Source organism: Mustelus asterias, chromosome 10, assembly GCF_964213995.1.
Source record: "Mustelus asterias chromosome 10, sMusAst1.hap1.1, whole genome shotgun sequence".
NCBI classification, from domain to species: domain Eukaryota; kingdom Metazoa; phylum Chordata; class Chondrichthyes; order Carcharhiniformes; family Triakidae; genus Mustelus; species Mustelus asterias.
The window spans coordinates 83,471,023-83,491,012 of NC_135810.1; the positions used below are offsets into that span (position 1 = coordinate 83,471,023).

Genomic DNA, 19,990 nt, shown 5'->3' on the forward strand with positions numbered 1-19,990 from the left:
AACTATGATCGGGAGCTGGAAGATCTATCTTGGTAACCACTCAAGATCAGGCAGATTACTGGGTCTGATCTGGATTTTATCCAAGTCTGTTGAAGGGATATTAAAGCTTTGGGGTAGAAATTAGACCCTGACTGTGCCTGTTTTATACCAATAAAACGGGTGCAATGTCGTTCAATTTCAAGGACTGAAAAACAACAAACCCTGAAATTGAATTGGGCCGTTTCTCAGGTGTTTGTTGTTGTTAGGCCGCTGCTAATCGTCATTTTAATTTGAATCTGATCTGCCATGAGTAGAGCACCAGTTAGGCCTGCTCTCTGCTCAGACCTTTCATTCTAGGAATTCTATTGAAAAGATAAGTAACTTTTAAAAAAGGCTGTAGCCAGGAGCAGCAGGAGTGTTCTCCTCCAAACCTTGCGAGTTGCTGCTGGTCATGGTCGGGGCAGGGGGAGCTTAACTGTTGTTCTCCTTCTTCAGAAATGATGCAACTGCGATACGCAATGTTGCCTTGTGGGCAGGAGAAAAAGATTTGTGAAAGAGGTGTGAGAAGCAATGTTGGCATCACTCAGTATATGTATCTCTTTGTCAAAATGAAAATAAATTGTTCTAGAAGAGAATAAACCAATCTTTTGGTTTTGGTGTTGCCCAATATAGATTCAATTCTGTGCATGATGTGAAATAAGAGGAATCCCAGCATCAGGGATATTAGGTAGCCTGCTCTGTTATGTTTCCTAAATCAAAATGCTCATGGCATTTGGAGAAAATGATTTGTACTCATGAATAATTCAGACTTCATGAATTAGACATTTGTACATGTAGAAAAAATGAGGAAATTTTTCTCTGTTGATGTGTTAACTGAATGCCTGGCGTACTGTTAAATTTTATTTACTTGTTGAGACTTCAAGCTGAAATGTTTCATGCTTCACACACATGCATTTAAAGAATCTTCCTCTCTGGGTGTTTAGGTTCTGGTTTGAGGCTTTGGAGTCATTGATTCCATGTGAAGCTCTTTACATGGTTGCTTTAGAATGAATCCTGCTCTTGGCAGTTTCAGACTTTCTGATGTGGAGATGCCAGCGTTGGACTGGGGTGGGCACAGTAAGAAGTCTCACAACACCAGGTTAAAGTCCAACAGGTTTATTTGGTAGCACAAGCTTTTGGAGCGCTGCTCCTTCATCAGGTGAGTTTCTTTCTGGTGTGAGCTTCCATGGAGGTGGACTTGTTTATGATGTGCTGTAATGGGAGGTTTATGCAGTTTAGTTGGAATCCGAACTCCGAACACTTGTACAGCTCTTGTGATGGGAAAAGAGGTTTCATTAACAATTTCCTCTCTTTGCTTGGTTTCCCAGAACTTTTAAGGCTTGTTAGGTAATACTATTTGAATTATTGTATAGGCTAAAGAAACCCTGGAGGTTTTGTGGCACAGTTGATAGTGTCCCTGCTTCTGAGCCGGAAGTTCTGGGTTCCAGTTCCACCCGGGAGCTGATGGGCAAGGAAGGAGCAATCATAATGCAGCCAAACAGATTGAGTAAGTCAACCTGCGTATCCTTCCAACACATCAATGGCTGGTGGTAAGAGTGGGAGAAACTCCTGGTCAACCATGCTTGATATGCCCCTCAAGCTGTAAACCTCTGGCGACAGACTAGTGACCTGTGCTGGGAATTACGAGCTATGGAAACAGATGAAACTCTGCCTTAGATTGGAATGGAATGGAAAGAAATTCCATTGGAAAGAACGGAATGGAAAGAAATTCTAGGCCTCGAGTAGCAGCTACTCATTTCCACATTGGCTGCTTCAGTTTGAGGGTCAGATTATCATTCTCTCCAAGCCATCTCCAGATAGCTTGATATTGAACTGCAGAAGTTTTGGTACAGAAGGGTTCCGTGTTCCCGATCTTTTGAAAGAAGTATATTTTATGGAATAAAGCAGAGCAAGTGAAAAACATCCATCAGATAACCCATAATAGTTTTTTTTCTGAAAGTGGTTTAGTTAATTTATTTTCTCTGCTTCTCTCTATTCAACATTTTGGTTCACAGCCTTTTTCTTCTTTCAGTTGGGCAGTGGTGTGATGGAGAAAGGAGCTGTTAGGGTGGATGTTGTGAGGAAGATGCGGCCTATAGCATTACCCTCCCCACTCCCCATCCTCCATCGCACACAGGCATGCATAGTACATTCATTTTATTTTGAACATGGCAAATAATAAAATACTACATTACGTGATACATAAAATAAATACCAACTAATATACAGCAAGTATATCATCGAAAAGGAGTAGGAAGAAGTAAAACTTTTAAAATCCCTTTATAATTTACAGTTCTCAGTCACATAATTAGCTAATTTTTGTGTTCCTATTATCCTAATAATACCTCCATAAACCACATAAACAATACTACCATTTCATTCCTTAACTTTACATAAACTAAAAATTTGATCCTTGTGCATTTTTTTAAACTTAGAAATACCTGGACATCTCTTCAAGTTTTCATTTAAGGGCCTGTGTCTTGTTTGACCAACTTCTTGCATTCCCTATCCCTTCACAGCCAACATATACTCTACAACTTCACTCAGCTTCCTGCTCCCAATTGCTGCCTCCCTCCCGTTGTGGCTGGAATTCTCTGGCTGTTCATGCCAGTGGGATTCTTTGGTCTCGCTGCAGTGAACAGAGATTTGGCTGAGCGCCAAATTCTCTGTCCTTGCTTGTGGCGGCGGGGCATGAATGGTCGGAGAATTCCGGCCCGTGAGTCCACACCATAATTTCGGCTTATTCTCTCTTGTATTCCTCCCTTTTCCTAGTTCCACTCTCGCTTGCCTGCTCCATAACTCATCATTCACTGTTTCCTCCACAGCCATTTCCCTTCCCCTTTCAAGACTGGATGTTGAGGCTAGAGATCCCCTCATTCCAAGCAAGATTACCTTGACCTTTTCCCACAAAGTCTGCCTCTCGAACTTTTTACCTGAGGCATAATGACAACAAACTTTACAACATGTGTTGACCAAATAGGTTGAGGCTGCTTAAAACATTCGTCAGCATCCTTCCACTGTGCAAGATGATAGACATGCAGCAAACCAAGTTCGTTGAGGATGGGTGCACTTTTGCTGATGGCCGAAGAGACATTTTGTGAGAAGCAGATTCTGCCACAAGTGCTGCATGTGAAGTGGTTGTCAAGTGTTATTCTGGGTTAACAAAAACAGAAAATGCTGGAAAATCTCAGCATTTGTGGGGAGAAAATAAAGCCAAAGTTTTGAGTCCAGATGAACCTTCGTTGTTCTGGGTTGTTTTCAATATTGGACCCTGTTGCCCAGTCACTGATTGTCATGAATTGATGTTTTGGGCCTACATGACACACTTGCAAGTGTCCTTGAAGCAGCACTTTGGGCGTCTTACCAACTCGCCATACAGAAAATCCTTAAGTATGTTTCTGCCCTGTGAAACCTTAATTTATTATTGTTACAAGTAGGCTTACATTAATACTGCATTGAAGTTACTGTGAAAATCCCCTAGTCGCCACACTCCGGTGGCTGTTCAGGTACACTGAGGGAGAATTTAGCATGGCCAATGCACCTAACCAGTCTTTCGGACCGTGGGAGGAAACTGGAGCACCCGGAAGAAACCCACGCAGACACGGGGAGAATGTGCAAACTCCACACAGACAGTGACCCAAGCCGAGAATCGAACCCAGGTCCTTGGTGCTGTGAGGCAGCAATGCTAACCACTATGCCACTGTGGTGCCCAGAGCTGAACCAATGATGTTGCCTTTGTTTAATGAGCGCCAACATTTTCATGATCTGGTGAGAAGAAGTGGAATGACTTCCCCTCTTTCCCTATTCTTTTTTGACTGCAACGGATCTTTGAAAAAAGAACACACAGGCCAGTTCAGTGCTTGACTGTTTACTGCTGTGACTGTAAAATGCCCAACTAGACAGGCTATCCTGAGTCTTTTGAAATGAAAAGAGAATAGAATTTATTGTACTTGGTTGAAGTAAACTAATAAAAAAACCCTCCATCCTTCATGCAGACACACACACGAAGTTTACACACACACCAATTCATTACAGAGTGGGAGAATAGATTAAGTGAATCTTTAAAGTCTTATCAAGATTAAAATGATGCAGCTCTTGTAGATTAATGACTTGGATGAATTAAGGCTGTGCTCGGTGCTCTTTCCAGTCTTAGATTGACATGATTTAAATTGTAGACTTATGATTTATCTGTTCTTCTGGATACTGCAGCTGGTGAGCTGACCTCTTGAAAATCTCTGTCTACGGCAGATGGATAGTCAAACACCAGACGAGGTTCAAACTTGGAGGATGGGTGGAGAAAGAGGACCACACAGGGTTCATAGAATCCCTACAGTGCGGAAGATGGCCATTCGGCCCATCAGGTCTGCACCGACTCTGACAGGGCATCTTACCTAGGTGCTCCCCCCCCCCCTTACCCCCCCTAACCCCACACGTTTACCGTAACTAATCCCCCTAACCTACACATCTTGGGACATTAAGGGGCTCTCAGCATTTTTTTTGCTTCTGTCTCTGGTCTGCTGAAAACAGCCCATTAAACACAAAAGGTGCTAGCTGTCTTATCGCCTCTTTCTTCAACTGACCAATGGCCCAAGTATGATTATTGCTATTGTGTTCCAGGTGGATGTGTTGATTTGATTAGATTACAGCTGGGGTGGATTCCTTTCTCAGCCAGATTAATGGTCTGAGGTGATGACATCAAATGCGTGGTACCCACCCAGGTGATTGTCATGGCGCTCCGTGAATGAGTTAGGAGATTATCCCATTCATACTCCTTCAAAGTAATTGTCTCTGCTGGGGTTTTCTGAATAAGATGGCTCCACTTAATGGCTTTGCAATATATCGTGTATTGCATGCAAAATTTCAGCCATCTTAGAAGCTGTGGTTTCAAGTCACTGGAATGTGGCTTTAGTGTTTTTAAAATCCAATCAGTCATTTCCAGCCAGCAAACTCATAAAGCCATTTTTAAATAAAAGATGGTTTTGTAAAAACGTACTTGATAGCTTTGTCTTTGAATGGACTGCTGTGTTCTTAATCCTGTCCTTCCATGAGAATGTCATGATGTGGAGATGCCGGCGTTGGACTGGGATAAACACAGTAAGAGTTTTAACAAGACCAGGTTAAAGTCCAACAGGTTTATTTGGTAGCAAATGCCATTAGCTTTCGGAGCGCTGCTCCTTCGTCAGATGGAATGGAAATCTGCTCTCAAACAGGGCACAGAGACACAAAATCATGTTGCAGAATACTGATTAGAATGCAAATCTCTACAGCCAACCAGGCCTTAAAGATACAGACAATGTGAGTGGAGGGAGCGTTAAGCACAGGTTAAAGAGATGTGTATTGTCTCCAGACAGGACAGTCAGTGAGATTCTGCAAGTCCAGGAGGCAAGCTGTGGGTGTTACTGATAGTGTGACATAAAGCCAACATCCCGGTTTGGGCCGTCCTCATGTGTGCGGAACTTGGCTATCAGTTTCTGCTCAGTGACTCTGCGCTGTCGTGTGTCGTGAAGGCCGCCTTGGAGAACGCTTACCCGAAGATCAGAGGCTGAATGGAAGCGGTCACGGGCATTCACCAAATAAGGGGCATCCACCAAATAATAATAAAATAGAATTGTATCTTATTTACAATGGTCATGTTTTGCTTTCTCTTCACTGATGACTTTCAGGGCCCACAGAACAGTTGCAGTTGCAGCACAGAGTTTAATTTGTTTGTGTTGTTGTATACCTGGTTCAAATAGTGTTAAGAAACCTCTCTCTCTCATTGGGCAAAATGACAGTCCTGCCCTTTGACCTCGCTCTAAGTTGTTGATAAAGGTAATTTTTGAATACAATCTCTGTATCAATAATTATTCTGTCTTTTGATCCACCTCTTTACCTCGAAAATGGATTGGATTTCTGTGTAGATGCACATTATTAGTATGAGTTATTGCCATTATTGGTAGGATATGGCATATTTATAAAATGCAGCCATCGGCACGATGGCACAGTAGGGCGGCACGATGGCACAGTGGTTAGCACTGCTGCTTCACAGCTCCAGGGTCCCGGGTTCGATTACCGGCTCGGGTCACTGTCTGTGTGGAGTTTGCACATTCTCCTCGTGTCTGCGTGGGTTTCCTCCGGGTGCTCCGGTTTCCTCCCACAGTCCAAAGATGTGCGGGTTAGGTTGATTGGCCAGGTTAAAAATTGCCCCTTAGTGTCCTGAGATGCGTAGGTTAGAGGGATTAGCGGGTAAATATGTGGGGGTAGGGCCTGGGTGGGATTGTGGTCGGTGCAGACTCGATGGGCCGAATGGCCTCCTTCTGCACTGTAGGGATTCTATGATTCTTCTATTCTATGAAAACGTAAGAATTGTGTGAACCTTGGGGCATTATTTGTTTGGAAACTTCTGACCAGAGATAGTTACTGAATTGTATTCTACAATATTAATTTAGCAGGAAGATCCTTCAGGCAACGCTAAAAATCTTTCAGGCTGCTTGTTAGCAATGTTTTACACAAAACTGACAAGACACTAAAATAGTCATTGTGTTCTAATGACTGCTTCCTTGTTTTTGACATGGATATCATAATTTTAAGCTGTAGTTTATTGGTTAGAATTTAGAAAATGCTTTCCAAATAGTTTGTAGACTGTGCATATAAACTTGCTCTCTTATATCTGTGCTTATGTCACCTACAAATAATTAGTTTGCTACTGTGTAATAATCAGTTTAAATAAGAAAGGGATACTTGAAAGACTTTGATTCATATTGCACCTTTAACAAGGTCAGAAGTTGCCAAAGCATCTTTTCGCCAGTGAAATACTTTTGAAGTGTCACCACTATTGTAAAATAGGAGAAATGGCAGCCAGTATATGCACAGCAAGCTCCCACAGACAACAATATGATAATGACCAGATATTCTGTACTTCTGATAATTAAGGGACATATATTGACCAGGCTACCAGGAATTGCTGCCTTGGGGTCACCAATTTGATCAACTTGAAACAGGCCTTGGGTTAATGACTTATCTATCAATAAGTTAATAAGCTCTCTGCTGTTGAGGATTTGGGTCTAAAAAATCCCATGGCACTCTATGAAGAAGAGAAAGTTCTGGCCAACATTTATTCTTTAACCAGCATCACTAAAACATTATCACATGGCTGTTTGTGGAACCTTGCTTTGTGCAAATTAGCTGCAATACGGTAGTGACGGCGCTTACAAAATAGGATCAGAGGAAGCCATTCGACCCTTAAGAGTCTGTTCTGCCATTCATTATGATCATGGTTGATCATCCAACTCAATAACCTGTTCCCGCTTTCCTTTGGCCCTAAGAGCTTTATCTAACTCCTTCTTGAAAACATACAATGTTTTGGCCTCAACTACTTTCTGTGGTAATGAATTCCATAGGCTTAACACACTTTGGGTGAAGAAATTTCTCCTAACCTCAGGCTTAAATGGTTTACCCCTTATCCTCAGACTGTGACCCCAGGTCCTGGACTCCCCCACCGTCGGGAACATCCTTCCTGCATCTACCCTTACTAGTCCTGTTGGAATTTTTATAGCTGTCTAAGAGATCCCCCCCCCTCATTCTTCTGAACTCCAGCAAATATAATCCTAACTGACTCAAATCTCTCCTCATACATCAGTCCTGCCATCCCAGGAATCAGTGTGGTAAACCTTCACTGCACTCCTTCTATAGCGAGAACATCCTTCCTCAGATAAGGAGGCCAAAACTCTACATAATATTCCAGGTGTGACCTCACAAGGCCCTGCATAATTGTAGCAAGACATCCCTGCTCCTGTACTCGAATCCTCTTGCCATGAAGGCCAACACACCACTTGTCTTCTTTACAGCCTGCTGCACCTGCATGCTTCCCTACAGCGACTGGTGTACAAGGACACCCAGGTCTCGTTACACATTCCCCTCTCTCAATTTATAACCATTCAGATAATCTGCCTTCCTGTTTTTGCTACCAAAGTGGATAACCTTGCATCTATCTACATTAGACTGTATCTGTGTGTAACCTTTGTAGATTTTAGAGAATCATAAACAATTCTAGCAGCTAGGGAGGTGATTCAATCTGTAATGCCTGCCCTGGCTGTCTGGAAGAGTAATTGTGCTTTGTCGCACAACCTGGCTTTATGTACATAACTCTCTAAGCCCCTTGACCTCAAGTGTCTGTTGAACTCCTTTGTAAAATTATTTAGGAACTAGCTTTTTGAAAATGAGCAACAGGGTATCAGATGTTTTCAGTATTTGAGCAATCATCTTTTTATGAACCTGAATGTGACAAGGATTTTGACATTTGTTTGCTTCAAATTGAGGTCAAGATTTGTTGATATTTATTGCACGTGGAAAATGATGAGGTGAGGCAGAATTGTAAAGATAGTTTATGTACTGATTTCCTTTCTGCCATATCCCCTGTCTTATTGGTCATCATTTATTTGCATTTTTCTTTGGTCTGTGCTGCTTTTGTAAAAAAGTGCGTGACTATTTAAAAATATCTTTTTAAAAAAAGGCAGTATCCCCTGATTTTACCCTGCCTGGATGATTCTATTATGTGGCTTGAATTATATTCAACAGTTGAGTGTTGGACACCCTGATTGAAAGAGGTCTTTAATGTTATGAAAGGGTTTGACTGGGGAGACATGGAGAATATATTTCCAAAATATATCCAAAACTAGAGATCATAAATACAAGATAGATATTAATAAATCCTTACAATTACTTCCTGCAAACCATATTATAAGTCAAAACACTGTAGGTTGGAACTGATTTTCCCACAGAACAATGGCATAAATGGGGGATTGGTTCCTGAACCAAAGCCGGAAATCACTCGTGAGGCACCTGGCGGTGTAAAATGCTCTCAACTCTTGCCCTGTCAAGTCGTTGAGGCAACTTTTGTTGTCTGCACATCTTAGTACAAGTTCCTAACTTAGAATGTGGGATGTAGTGAAACCATTTGATCACTGTCACTGGCCTCGAACTTCTGCGAGTCTGAGCGCATATTAAATACAACATACATAAATGCTTTGAAATCATGATGATTGTGCTAAAAAACTTGAACAGAATAAAATGCTTGTTTCCAACCTAATAAAGATGGTTTGACTTGTCCAGTTATATAGATGGGTGGCAGAGTATGAGAGCGTGCACTAATGAATGTGCTGGTGTGGTGTCGTAAAGTGAAAACCAATGCTTTAAATCAAAATGAGGTCTCAATTTATAAAGGTTGTGAATGCCGTTTGTCATAACTCGAATGTCTTAATGTCGAGGACTACTTGTAGTTGTAACAAGCAGAAAGAGTAGGGAAGGGATATAAATGTCACTGTGCTCAAATCTGTTGCTTTTTATTTTCAGATAAATCCCAAGGAGTTGATGAGATTTTCAGATTTGCCATTGTCTAAAAAAACTGTGAAAGGTAAGTGCTAGTCTACCTTTCTCAATGCTTCCTTTGTAATTTCCATACATTTTCCTTCCTTTATCCATCCATTTTTCAGATGATACCTTAAATTAAGATCTTGTTTGCCCCTCTTGTGGCTGTACCTTTACAAAGCAAAACAGAGGAATTATCCCTGGTGTCCTACAAGACCATAAGAATTGGGAACAGGAGTAGCCCATTCGACCCCTTGAACCTGCTTCACCATTCAATAGGATCGTGGCTGATCTGACATTCCTCACGTCCACTTTCCTACCCTTTCCCCAAAACCCTTGATTCCCTTACCGATCAAAAATCTATCTCGGCCTTAAATATGCATACGGACTCTGCCCCCACAACTCTGTGGCAAGGAGTTCCAAAGACATTCAACTCAGAGATGAAATTCTTCCTTATCTCAATTTTAAATTAGCGCCCTTTCATCCTGAGACTCTGCCTTCTGGTCCTAGACTCTCCCATGAAGGTCAATAGTTATCCCTGAACTAACATTGCAAAAACAGCTAATTTGCTCATTGTCACATTGATGTTTGAGAACCTGCTGTGCACAAATTGGCTGCCGTTTTTCCCACATTACAATGGTTACATTTCCAAAGTATGTTGGCTGTAAAGTGTGTTGTGATGTGAGGTGCATGTACCTTTATGGGCATTTATCTTCAAGTGCTGTCAATCATTACCACCTCTAAAGGATGTGATGTATTCGTCCTATGACTTGTATTCAATCTATAAGCAGCAGGTGTAGGAGTCAGATGTGCCACACTTGGTCTCTCGGTTAGCTCCAATTGTGTATAATCCTATCCATTCTTCAAATAAGAACCTACATTATTGGTTCATCAGTGCTCATCATGTGATTGGCGTTTACATTAAATAGAAGACAATAAAGCAATTTGGGGCATCCATTGCTTGCGAAAGGCATTGCATAAATTCAGGTCTTTTTAATATAATTTTAAAAGCCTTATTTATCCATTTGGTCTATTTGCCATGGAATTGTCAGGTGGGAATATCTGAGGCATGCACTTTTCTCTGTTGATTATGCATGTTGCTTCGTGCAGATGGGTTTCCTGGAAGCATTTCCCTTCTGAACTTAATGTTCTGCTCTGACTCGGTACAGAGTCATTGAGGTTTATAGCATGGAAACAGGCCCTTCGGACCAGCTTGTCCATGCCGTCCTTTTTTTAAAATACCCCTAAGCTAATCCTAATTGCCCGCATTTGGCCCATATGCCTCTATACCCATCGTACCCACGTAACTATCTAAATGCTTTTTAAAAGATAAAATTGTACCCGCCTCCACTACTACCTCTGGCAGCTTGTTCCAGACACTCACCACCCTCTATGTGAAAAACGTGCCCCTCTGGACACTTGTATCTCTCCCCTCTCATCTTAAACCTATGCCCTCTAGTTTTAGACTCCCCTACCTTTGAGAAAAGATATTGACTATCTACCTTGTCTATGCCTCTCATTTTATAGACCTCTATAAGGTCACCCCTCAGCTTCCTACGCTCCAGAAAAAAAAGTCCCAGTCTATTCAGCCTCTCCTTATAACTCAATCCATCAAGTCTCGGTAGTATCCTAGTAAATCTTTTCTGCACTCTTTCTAGTTGAATAATATCCTTTCTATAATAGGGTGACCAGAATTGCACACAGTATTCCAAGTGTGGCCGTACCAATGTCTTGTACAACTTCAACAAGATGTCCTGTATTCAGTGTTCTGACCGATGAAACCAAGCATGCTGAATGCCTTCTTCACCACTCTGTCCACCTGTCACTCCATTTTCAAGGAGCTATGAACATGTACCCCTAGATCTCTTTGTGCTGTAACTCTCCCCAATGCCCTACCATTAACTGAGTAAGTCCTGCCCTGGTTCAATCTACCAAAATGCATCACCTCGCATTTGTCTAAATTAAACTCCATCTGCCATTTGTCAGCCCACTGGCCCAATTGATCAAGATCCCGTTGCAATTGGAGATAACTTTCTTCACTGTCCACTATGCCACCAATCTTGGTGTCATCTGCAAACTTACTAACCATGCCCCCTATATTCTCATCCAAATCATTAATATAAATGACAAATAACAGTGGGCCCAGCACTGATCCCTGAGGCACACCGCTGGTCACAGACCTCCAGTTTGAAAAACAACTCTCTACAACCACCCTCTGGCTTCTGTCAAGAATGATGTGGAGATGCCGGCGTTGGACTGGGGTAAACACAGTAAGAAGTTTAACAACACCAGGTTAAAGTCCAACAGGTTTATTTGGTAGCAAAAGCCACACAAGCTTTCGAAGCTCTAAGCCCCTTCTTCAGGTGAGTGGGAGTTCTGTTCACAAACAGAGCTTATAAAGACACAGACTCAATTTACATGAATAATGGTTGGAATGCAAATACTTACAACTAATCAAGTCTTTAAGAAACAAAACAATGGGAGTGGAGAGAGCATCAAGACAGGCTAAAAAGATGTGTATTGTCTCCAGACAAGACAGCCAGTGAAACTCTGCAGGTCCACGCAACTGTGGGAGTTACAAATAGTGTGACATGAACCCAATATCCCGGTTGAGGCCGTCCTCGTGTGTGCGGAACTTGGCTATCAGTTTCTGCTCAGCGACTCATAAGAACAGGATATGGCGCTAGACTCATTGATCAACAGTTCCAACGCGCCACAGCGAAAAACCGCACCGACCTCCTCAGAAGACAAACACGGGACACAGTGGACAGAGTACCCTTCGTTGTCCAGTACTTCCCCGGAGCGGAGAAGCTACGGCATCTCCTCCGGAGCCTTCAACATGTCATTGATGAAGACGAACATCTCGCCAAGGCCATCCCCACACCCCCACTTCTTGCCTTCAAACAACCGCACAACCTCAAACAGACCATTGTCCGCAGCAAACTACCCAGCCTTCAGGAGAACAGTGACCAAGACACCACACAACCCTGCCACAGCAACCTCTGCAAGACGTGCCGGATCATCGACACAGATGCCATCATCTCACGTGAGAACACCATCCACCAGGTACACGGTACATACTCTTGCAACTCGGCCAACGTTGTCTACCTGATACGCTGCAAGAAAGGATGTCCCGAGGCATGGTACATTGGGGAAACTATGCAGACGCTGCGACAACGGATGAATGAACACCGCTCGACAATCACCAGGCAAGACAGTTCTCTTCCTGTTGGGGAGCACTTCAGCGGTCACGGGCATTCGGCCTCTGATATTCGGGTAAGCGTTCTCCAAGGCGGCCTTCGCGACACGACAGCGCAGAGTCGCTCAGCAGAAACTGATAGCCAAGTTCCGCACACACGAGGACGGCCTCAACCGGGATATTGGGTTCATGTCACAGTATTTGTAACTCCCACAGTTGCGTGGACCTGCAGAGTTTCACTGGCTGTCTTGTCTGGAGACAATACACATCTTTTTAGCCTGTCTTGATGCTCTCTCCACTCCCATTGTTTTGTTTCTTAAAGACTTGATTAGTTGTAAGTATTCGCATTCCAACCATTATTCATGTAAATTGAGTCTGTGTCTTTATAAGCTCTGTTTGTGAACAGAATTCCCACTCACCTGAAGAAGGGGCTTAGAGCTTCGAAAGCTTGTGTGGCTTTTGCTACCAAATAAACCTGTTGGACTTTAACCTGGTGTTGTTAAACTTCTTATTCTGTCAAGAAGCCAATTTTGTATCCATTTAGATACTTCACCCTGGATCCCGTGAGATTTAACTTTATGCAACAACCTACCATGCGGTACCTTGTCAAAGGCTTGCTAAAGTCCATGTAGACAACATCAACTGCACTGCCCTCATCTACCTTTTTGGTTACCCCTTCAAAAAACTCAATTAAATTTGTGAGACATGATTTTCCACTCACAAAGCCATGCTGACTGTCCCTAATCAGTCCTTGCATCTCTAAATGCCTGTAGATCCTGTCTCTCAAAATACCTTCCAACAATTTACCCACCACAGATGTGAGGCTTATTGCTTTTAAGAATTGGTGAGAACTCCTTTTGGCTTACTAGCGATCTGTGGGGGAATAACATAGCCTATCAGATTAGAAGATAGGAGTTCTGTGTAATTGAAGACTCTTTTTCTATTAATGTAATATCAGCAATAAAGCCATTTAGCCCATGTGTCTGTTCTACCAATCAGTGAGATCATGGCTGATCTCTGGCCTAACTCTGAATATTTGCCTTTGTCCAATATCCTTTAATATCCTTGGCTAACAAAAAAAATCTATGTAAACAAGAGTGTAATGTTTGCATAGTACAAGAGGTGTTGTAGGAGTAATCTGACATACCTTCTTGTAACTTTCAGGAACAAAGACCTGAATCCACTTGTCCCTTGGCTGTATATGCTGGGACTCTGAATGGGGAGGAATTTGTAAAATGCGTACAGGAGGGTTCTTTGGAACAATATGTAGATAGCCCGACTAGAGAGGGGGCTATACTGGACCTAGTACTGGGGAATGAGCCCGGTCAGGTCTTCAAAGTTTCGGTAGGGGAACATGTGGCAAATAGTGACCACAATTCTGTTAGCTTTAGGATAGTGATGGAAAAGGATGAGTGGTGTCCCAAGGGTAAGGTTTTGGATTGGGGGAAGGCTAACTTCAGTGGGATTAGGCAGAAATTGGCAGCTCTTGATTGGGAGAGGCAGTTTGAGGGTAAATCCACATCTGGGATGTGGGAGTCTTTTAAGGAAGAGTTGTTAGGGCTACAGGACAGGCATGTGCCTGTTAAAAAAAAAGGATAGGAAGGGTAGGATTCGAGAACCGTGGATAACCAGGGAAATTGAGGGACTGGTCAAAAAGAAAAGAGAGGCGTATGTTAGGTCCAGGCAGCTAAAAACGGAGGGAGCTCTGGAGGAGTACAAAGAAAGTAGGAAAGAACTCAAACGGGGAATTAGAAGGGCAAAAAGGGGTCACGAAATGTCCTTGGCAGACAGGATTAAGGAGAATCCCAAGGCATTTTATTCGTACGTTAGGAACAAAAGGGTTGTCAGGGAAAAAATCGGACCCCTCAGGGACAAAAGTGGGGAATTATGCTTGGAGCCCAAAGAAGTAGGGGAGATCCTAAATGAATATTTTGCGTCGGTATTCAGAAAGGAGAGGGATGTGTTGACTGGGAGTGTCTCGGAGGGGAGTGTTGAACCATTGGAAAAAATCTCCATTACAAGGGAGGAAGTGTTAGGTTTGTTAGAGAATATAAAGACTGACAAATCCCCAGGGCCTGATGGAATCTATCCAAGGCTGCTCAGGGAGACGAGAGATGAAATCGCTGGGCCTCTGACGCAAATCTTTGTCTCGTCACTGGACGCAGGTGAGGTCCCAGAGGATTGGAGGATAGCTAATGTGGTCCCGTTATTTAAGAAGGGTAGGAAGGATAACCCGGATACTTATAGGCCAGTGAGCTTGACGTCCGTGGTGGGGACGTTGTTGGAGAAGATTCTTAGAGATAGATGCGCATTTAGAAAGGAATAAACTCATTAACGATAGCCAGCATGGTTTTGTGAGAGGGAGGTCATGCCTCATTAACCTGGTGGAGTTTTTTGAAGAAGTGACCAGAATGGTTGACGAGGGAAGGGCCGTGGATGTCGTCTATATGGACTTTAGCAAAGCGTTTGACAAAGTCCCTCATGGTAGGCTGGTGAAAAAGGTTGGATCCCATGGGATAAAGGGGGAGGTGGCTAGATGGGTGGAGAACTGGCTTGGTCATAGAAGACAGAGGGTGGTAGTGGAAGGGTCTTTTTCCGGCTGGAGGCCTGTAACTAGTGGTGTTCCGCAGGGACCTCTGCTGTTTGTGATTTATATAAACGATCTGGAAGTAGGTGTAACTGGGGTGATCAGTAAGTTTGCGGACGACACAAAATTGGCAGGACTTGCAGATAGTGAGGAGCATTGTCAGAAGCTACAGAAGGATATAGATAGGCTGGAAATTTGGGCAAAGAAATGGCAGATGGAGTTCAATCCTGATAAATGCGAAGTGATGCATTTTGGTAGAAATAATGTAGGGAGGAGCTATACGATAAATGGCAGAACCATAAAGGGTGTAGAGACGCAGAGGGACCTGGGTGTGCAAGTCCACAGATCCTTGAAGGTGACGTCACAGGTGGAGAAGGTGGTGAAGAAGGCATATGGCATGCTTGCCTTTATAGGACGGGGCATAGAGTATAAAAGTTGGGGTCTGATGTTGCAAATGTATAGAACGTTGGTTCGGCGCATTTGGAATACTGCGTCCAGTTCTGGTCGCCACACTACCAGAAGGACGTGGAGGCTTTGGAGAGAGTACAGAGGAGGTTTACCAGGATGTTGCCTGGTATGGAGGGGCTTAGTTATGAGGAGAGATTGGGTCAACTGGGGTTGTTCTCCCTGGGGAGGGGAGACTTAATAGAGGTGTATAAAATTATGAAAGGCATAGATAGGGTGAATGGTGGGAAGCTTTTCCCCAGGTCGGTGGTGACGTTCACGAGGGGTCATAGGTTCAAGGTGAAGGGGGGGAAGTTTAACACAGATATCAGAAGGACATATTTTACACAGAGGGTGGTGGGGGCCTGGAATGCGCTGCCAGGCAAGGTGGTGGAGGCGGACACACTGGGAACGTTTAAGACTTATCTCGATAGTCACATGAACGGAGTGGGAATGGAGGGATACAAAAGAATGGTCTAGTTTGGACCAGGGAGCGGCATGGGCTTCGAGGGCCGAAGGGCCTGTTCCTGTGCTGTATTGTTCTTTGTTCTTTGTTATAGTCATCTTAGCTAGAGGGACGAGGAGAAAGGGATTGTGTCACATTGTGAGATTCAGTCTCACAAGATAATTTGACCATGCATTGTACAAATCGTGTTGGCTAATCTAGGTCCTTGTGTCTTCTTGCCAAGTTCAGTGATGCTCGAACTGTTAGCAAATCCAATAAAGACTTCAGGTGATACTTTAATCCAGAGTGTGGTTGGATATAGAACTCATTATCACAGCTAGCTGAGGCAAATGGCATAGATGTATTTAAAAGAGAGTTAGATAAGCATGAGGAAGAAAGGGATAGAAGGTTTGGGGTCAAAGGAGGCTCGTGTACAGCATTAATACCAATAGGGACCAGTTGCACTGAATAAACCTGTTTTTGTGCTGCATATTCTAAATAATTCTATGTTTTGGCACTGTTTAGTACAGCACAGGTACACTGGGATTGGTTCCTGAGAAGCTAAATAAATTTGGTCTATACTCTCCAGAGTTTAGAAGAATGAAACATATAAGATTCTGAAGGATATTAATATTGAGAGATTGTTTCCCCTGGCTGGGGATCTAGGCAGTACGGTGGCACGGTGGTTAGCACTGCTGCCTCACAGCGCTGGGGGCCCGGTTTCAATTCCAGCCTCAGGTCACTGTCTGTGTGGAGTTTGTACGTTCTCCCTCTGTCTGTATGGGTTTCGGTTTCCTCGCACTGTCCGAAAAACGTTTTGGTTAGGTGCATTGTCCATGCTAAATTCTCTGTTAGTCTACCCGAACAGGCGCCGGAGCGTGGCGACTAAGAGATTTCCACAGTAACTTCATTGCAGTGTTAATGTAAGCTTACTTGTGACACTAATAAATAAACTTTAAAACTTTAAGAACATGGGGCATAGTGTCAGTATAAGGGGCTGATCATTTAGGACTGAAATGAGGAGACATTTCTTCACTTTAAGGGTTGTGAATCTTTGGAATTTGGATTTGGTGTCTCAGGGAATCATGGGCTATGGGGAGGAGGCGGGAAAGTAGAGCTGAGCTTGATGATCAGCCATGATCGTATTGAATAGCTGAGCAGGTCGTATGGTCTACCCCTGCTCCTATTTATGTTCTTACATGTGTATGTTGTTAATGGGCAGTCTTTAATCACATTTAAGGCAGTTAAGTTGGTATCCATATAATATTAGTAGGATCATACTTATCATTTATCTTTGGTTTGTCTGGTCTGTCTCATCACTTCAAATTACATGTCTAAGTAATTTACCCATTTTCTTGAAAGCTTTATTAAATGTGAGTATTATATAATAATTAGATTGAGTATCTGTGATTGCTGATACATTTCAGAACAGGTCTTTCAACCAAACATGTTTGTGAACCACTGTTCCACCTGCTTTGGGGATTTGAATTCAGTATTTAGTTTTTGGTTTACAAAAATATTTTTAAGTAGCTTAGAAAAGGGAAAGTTACTGTAACTTGTCACTCAGAAATAAGCTGAAAATTATTTGATTTTACTGTTGTACCTATCTGAATCTGCAATTATGTCAGTCAGTGATGATTGCAGAAACGAGTAGTTGTAATTCTATTTTGAAACCATGTTGCTTCCATCTAACCCTCATTGTAGGCGCCATTTCATAAGGTAGAATACTTATCAGTTATGTTCTAATTGTGCTTTTGCATTTTTTGTGATGCTCCAGGTATTGGAATGTTGTGTGTCACTGGAATGACAACACAAAATTGGAAAGAGATGTCACCACCCCTCCAACCCGGACATAGATGTAGTATATTCATACTATATTTGTATTTTTCAAGTGGTTGTGATAGGTCCATATTTAAGTTGACCTTTTTCTGGTGCAGAATCTATTTGGGTTTGAGAATAGGTATTCATTTCTAATAATTTACTTCAGGCTCGTGGACCGCTGTAACATGCATCGCACCTTAGGTGGGTTATGGCTCCTGGGAAATACTGAAATACGAGTGTCAAGATTTGATTTTGATTTGATTTATTATTGTCACGTGTATTAACATACAGTGAAAAGTATTGTTTCTTGCACGCTATACAGACAAAACATACCGTTCATAGAGAAGGAAACAAGAGAGTGCGCAATGTAGTGTTACAGTCATAGCTAGGGTGTAGAGAAAGATCAACGTAATACAAGGTAAGTCCATTCAAATGTCTGACAGCAGCAGGGAAGAAGCTGTTCTTGAGTCGTTTGGTACGTGACCTCCGACTTTTGTATCTTTTTCCCGAAGGAAGAAGGTGGAATGTCCAGGGTGCGTGGGGTCCTTAATTATGCTGGCTGCTTTGCCGAGGCAGCGGGAAGTGTAGACAGAGTCAATGGATGGGAGGCTGGTTTGCGTGATGAGTTGGGCTACATTCACGACTTTTTGTATTTCCTTGTGGTCTTGGTCAGAGCAGGAGCCATACCAAGCTGTGATACAACCAGAAAGAATGCTTTCTATGGTGCATCTGTAAAAGTTGGTGAGAGTCATAGCTGACATGCCAAATTTCCTTAGTCTTCTGAGAAAGTAGAGGTATTGGTGAGCTTTCTTAACTATAGTGTCGGCATGGGGGGACCAGGGCAGTTTGTTGGTGATCTGGACACCTAAAAACCTGAAGCTCCCGACCCTTTCTACTTCGTCCCCATGATGTAGACAGGGGCATGTTCTCCTTTACGCTTCCTGACGTCGATGACAATCTCCTTTTGTTTTGTTGACATTGAGGGAGAGATATTGTTGCTGCACCAGTTCACCAGATTCTCTATCTCATGAAGTTACATGATTCTTCCTATTACAGGATACCTGTGTTTTGTTAATATATTTCCCCTGTTCAGTATAGTGTTTTTGATCGCCTCGAGTTGTAGAGAAGAATAAAGCTTTTGACCGTATAACCTGTGCTTGAATTAAACAGCAGAGTTTGCACAATCTGTTCTGGAAATTTGTAAAAGGCTGCATTATCTTTTATAGGCTTGATGGAAGCTCAATATCGTATGCCCACCGAAATACAGAAGCAGACAATTAGTTTAGCCTTACAAGGCAAAGATATTCTTGGTGCAGCAAAGACTGGATCTGGGAAGACGTTGGCATTCCTTATTCCTGTAAGTAACTAGGAGGACCTTTTCTATTGATGAATAACTGATTTGGTAGACATTAGGTCAAGACCAAATGCGTGAAGTTTATGAAATACTAAACTAGTTTTTTTGGTAATAGAATTCAAGAAATCTTGTATCTGCGTGCACTTTTGATGAGATGTTGTAATTACAATCTGACAAGTTTAAATATGCACTTTATATTGTAATTGTGGATATAAGAATCTATTGAAATCAAAATGATGCAGTGTTTTTTTTGAACAAGGGAGTGATAGTCTATTTGCGTGCTCTGTTCCAATTATCCCCCGGTCTCTAACCGCACAATGCTTGGTCTTGACTCCCTACGTGCTTTGCCTCAGGACATTGACTAATCTTATGTGTAGACAAGGAGTTAGCGGTGGCAATGACGCTGAAGCTGTCAGAGTCCATCATAATTATTCTGCTGAAACTGAAAAAGCTCTTCTGGAGTCCGCAGAATAATGCGGAACTCCTGAAGCTGCTGTTAATAATTCTGTTTTCCAGAGGGTGTGCTGTTGAGATTCCCAGAATGCAATCAGTGGGACAGTCTCAAGAACTTCAACTCTTGCGCTGTTAATCCCCCTGTTTAAAAAAAACATTTGAAAAAGTTACAGCTTGTAGAATGAGACATAAATAGATTTTTAATGGCATACTACTTAACCTAATTTTATATTTGTAGAATGTTTTAACTTCTTCACATTGAATAATTGCACTTTTAAAATGTTTATTTTATAATTTATCTTTGGATTAGGGTAGAAGCTAAAA

General features: G+C 42.5%; 1 protein-coding gene across 1 annotated transcript in view; it reads left to right on the forward strand.

Moving 5' to 3' along the window:
• Positions 1 to 19,990, forward strand: part of ddx10 (DEAD (Asp-Glu-Ala-Asp) box polypeptide 10) — a 242,134-nt gene that overhangs the window by 2,481 nt on the left and 219,663 nt on the right. Inside the window, exons 2-3 of the mRNA XM_078222065.1 lie at positions 9,349 to 9,409; positions 19,086 to 19,216. Coding sequence (XP_078078191.1) covers positions 9,349 to 9,409; positions 19,086 to 19,216 — 192 coding nt within the window. The remainder of the gene's footprint in view (positions 1 to 9,348; positions 9,410 to 19,085; positions 19,217 to 19,990) is intronic.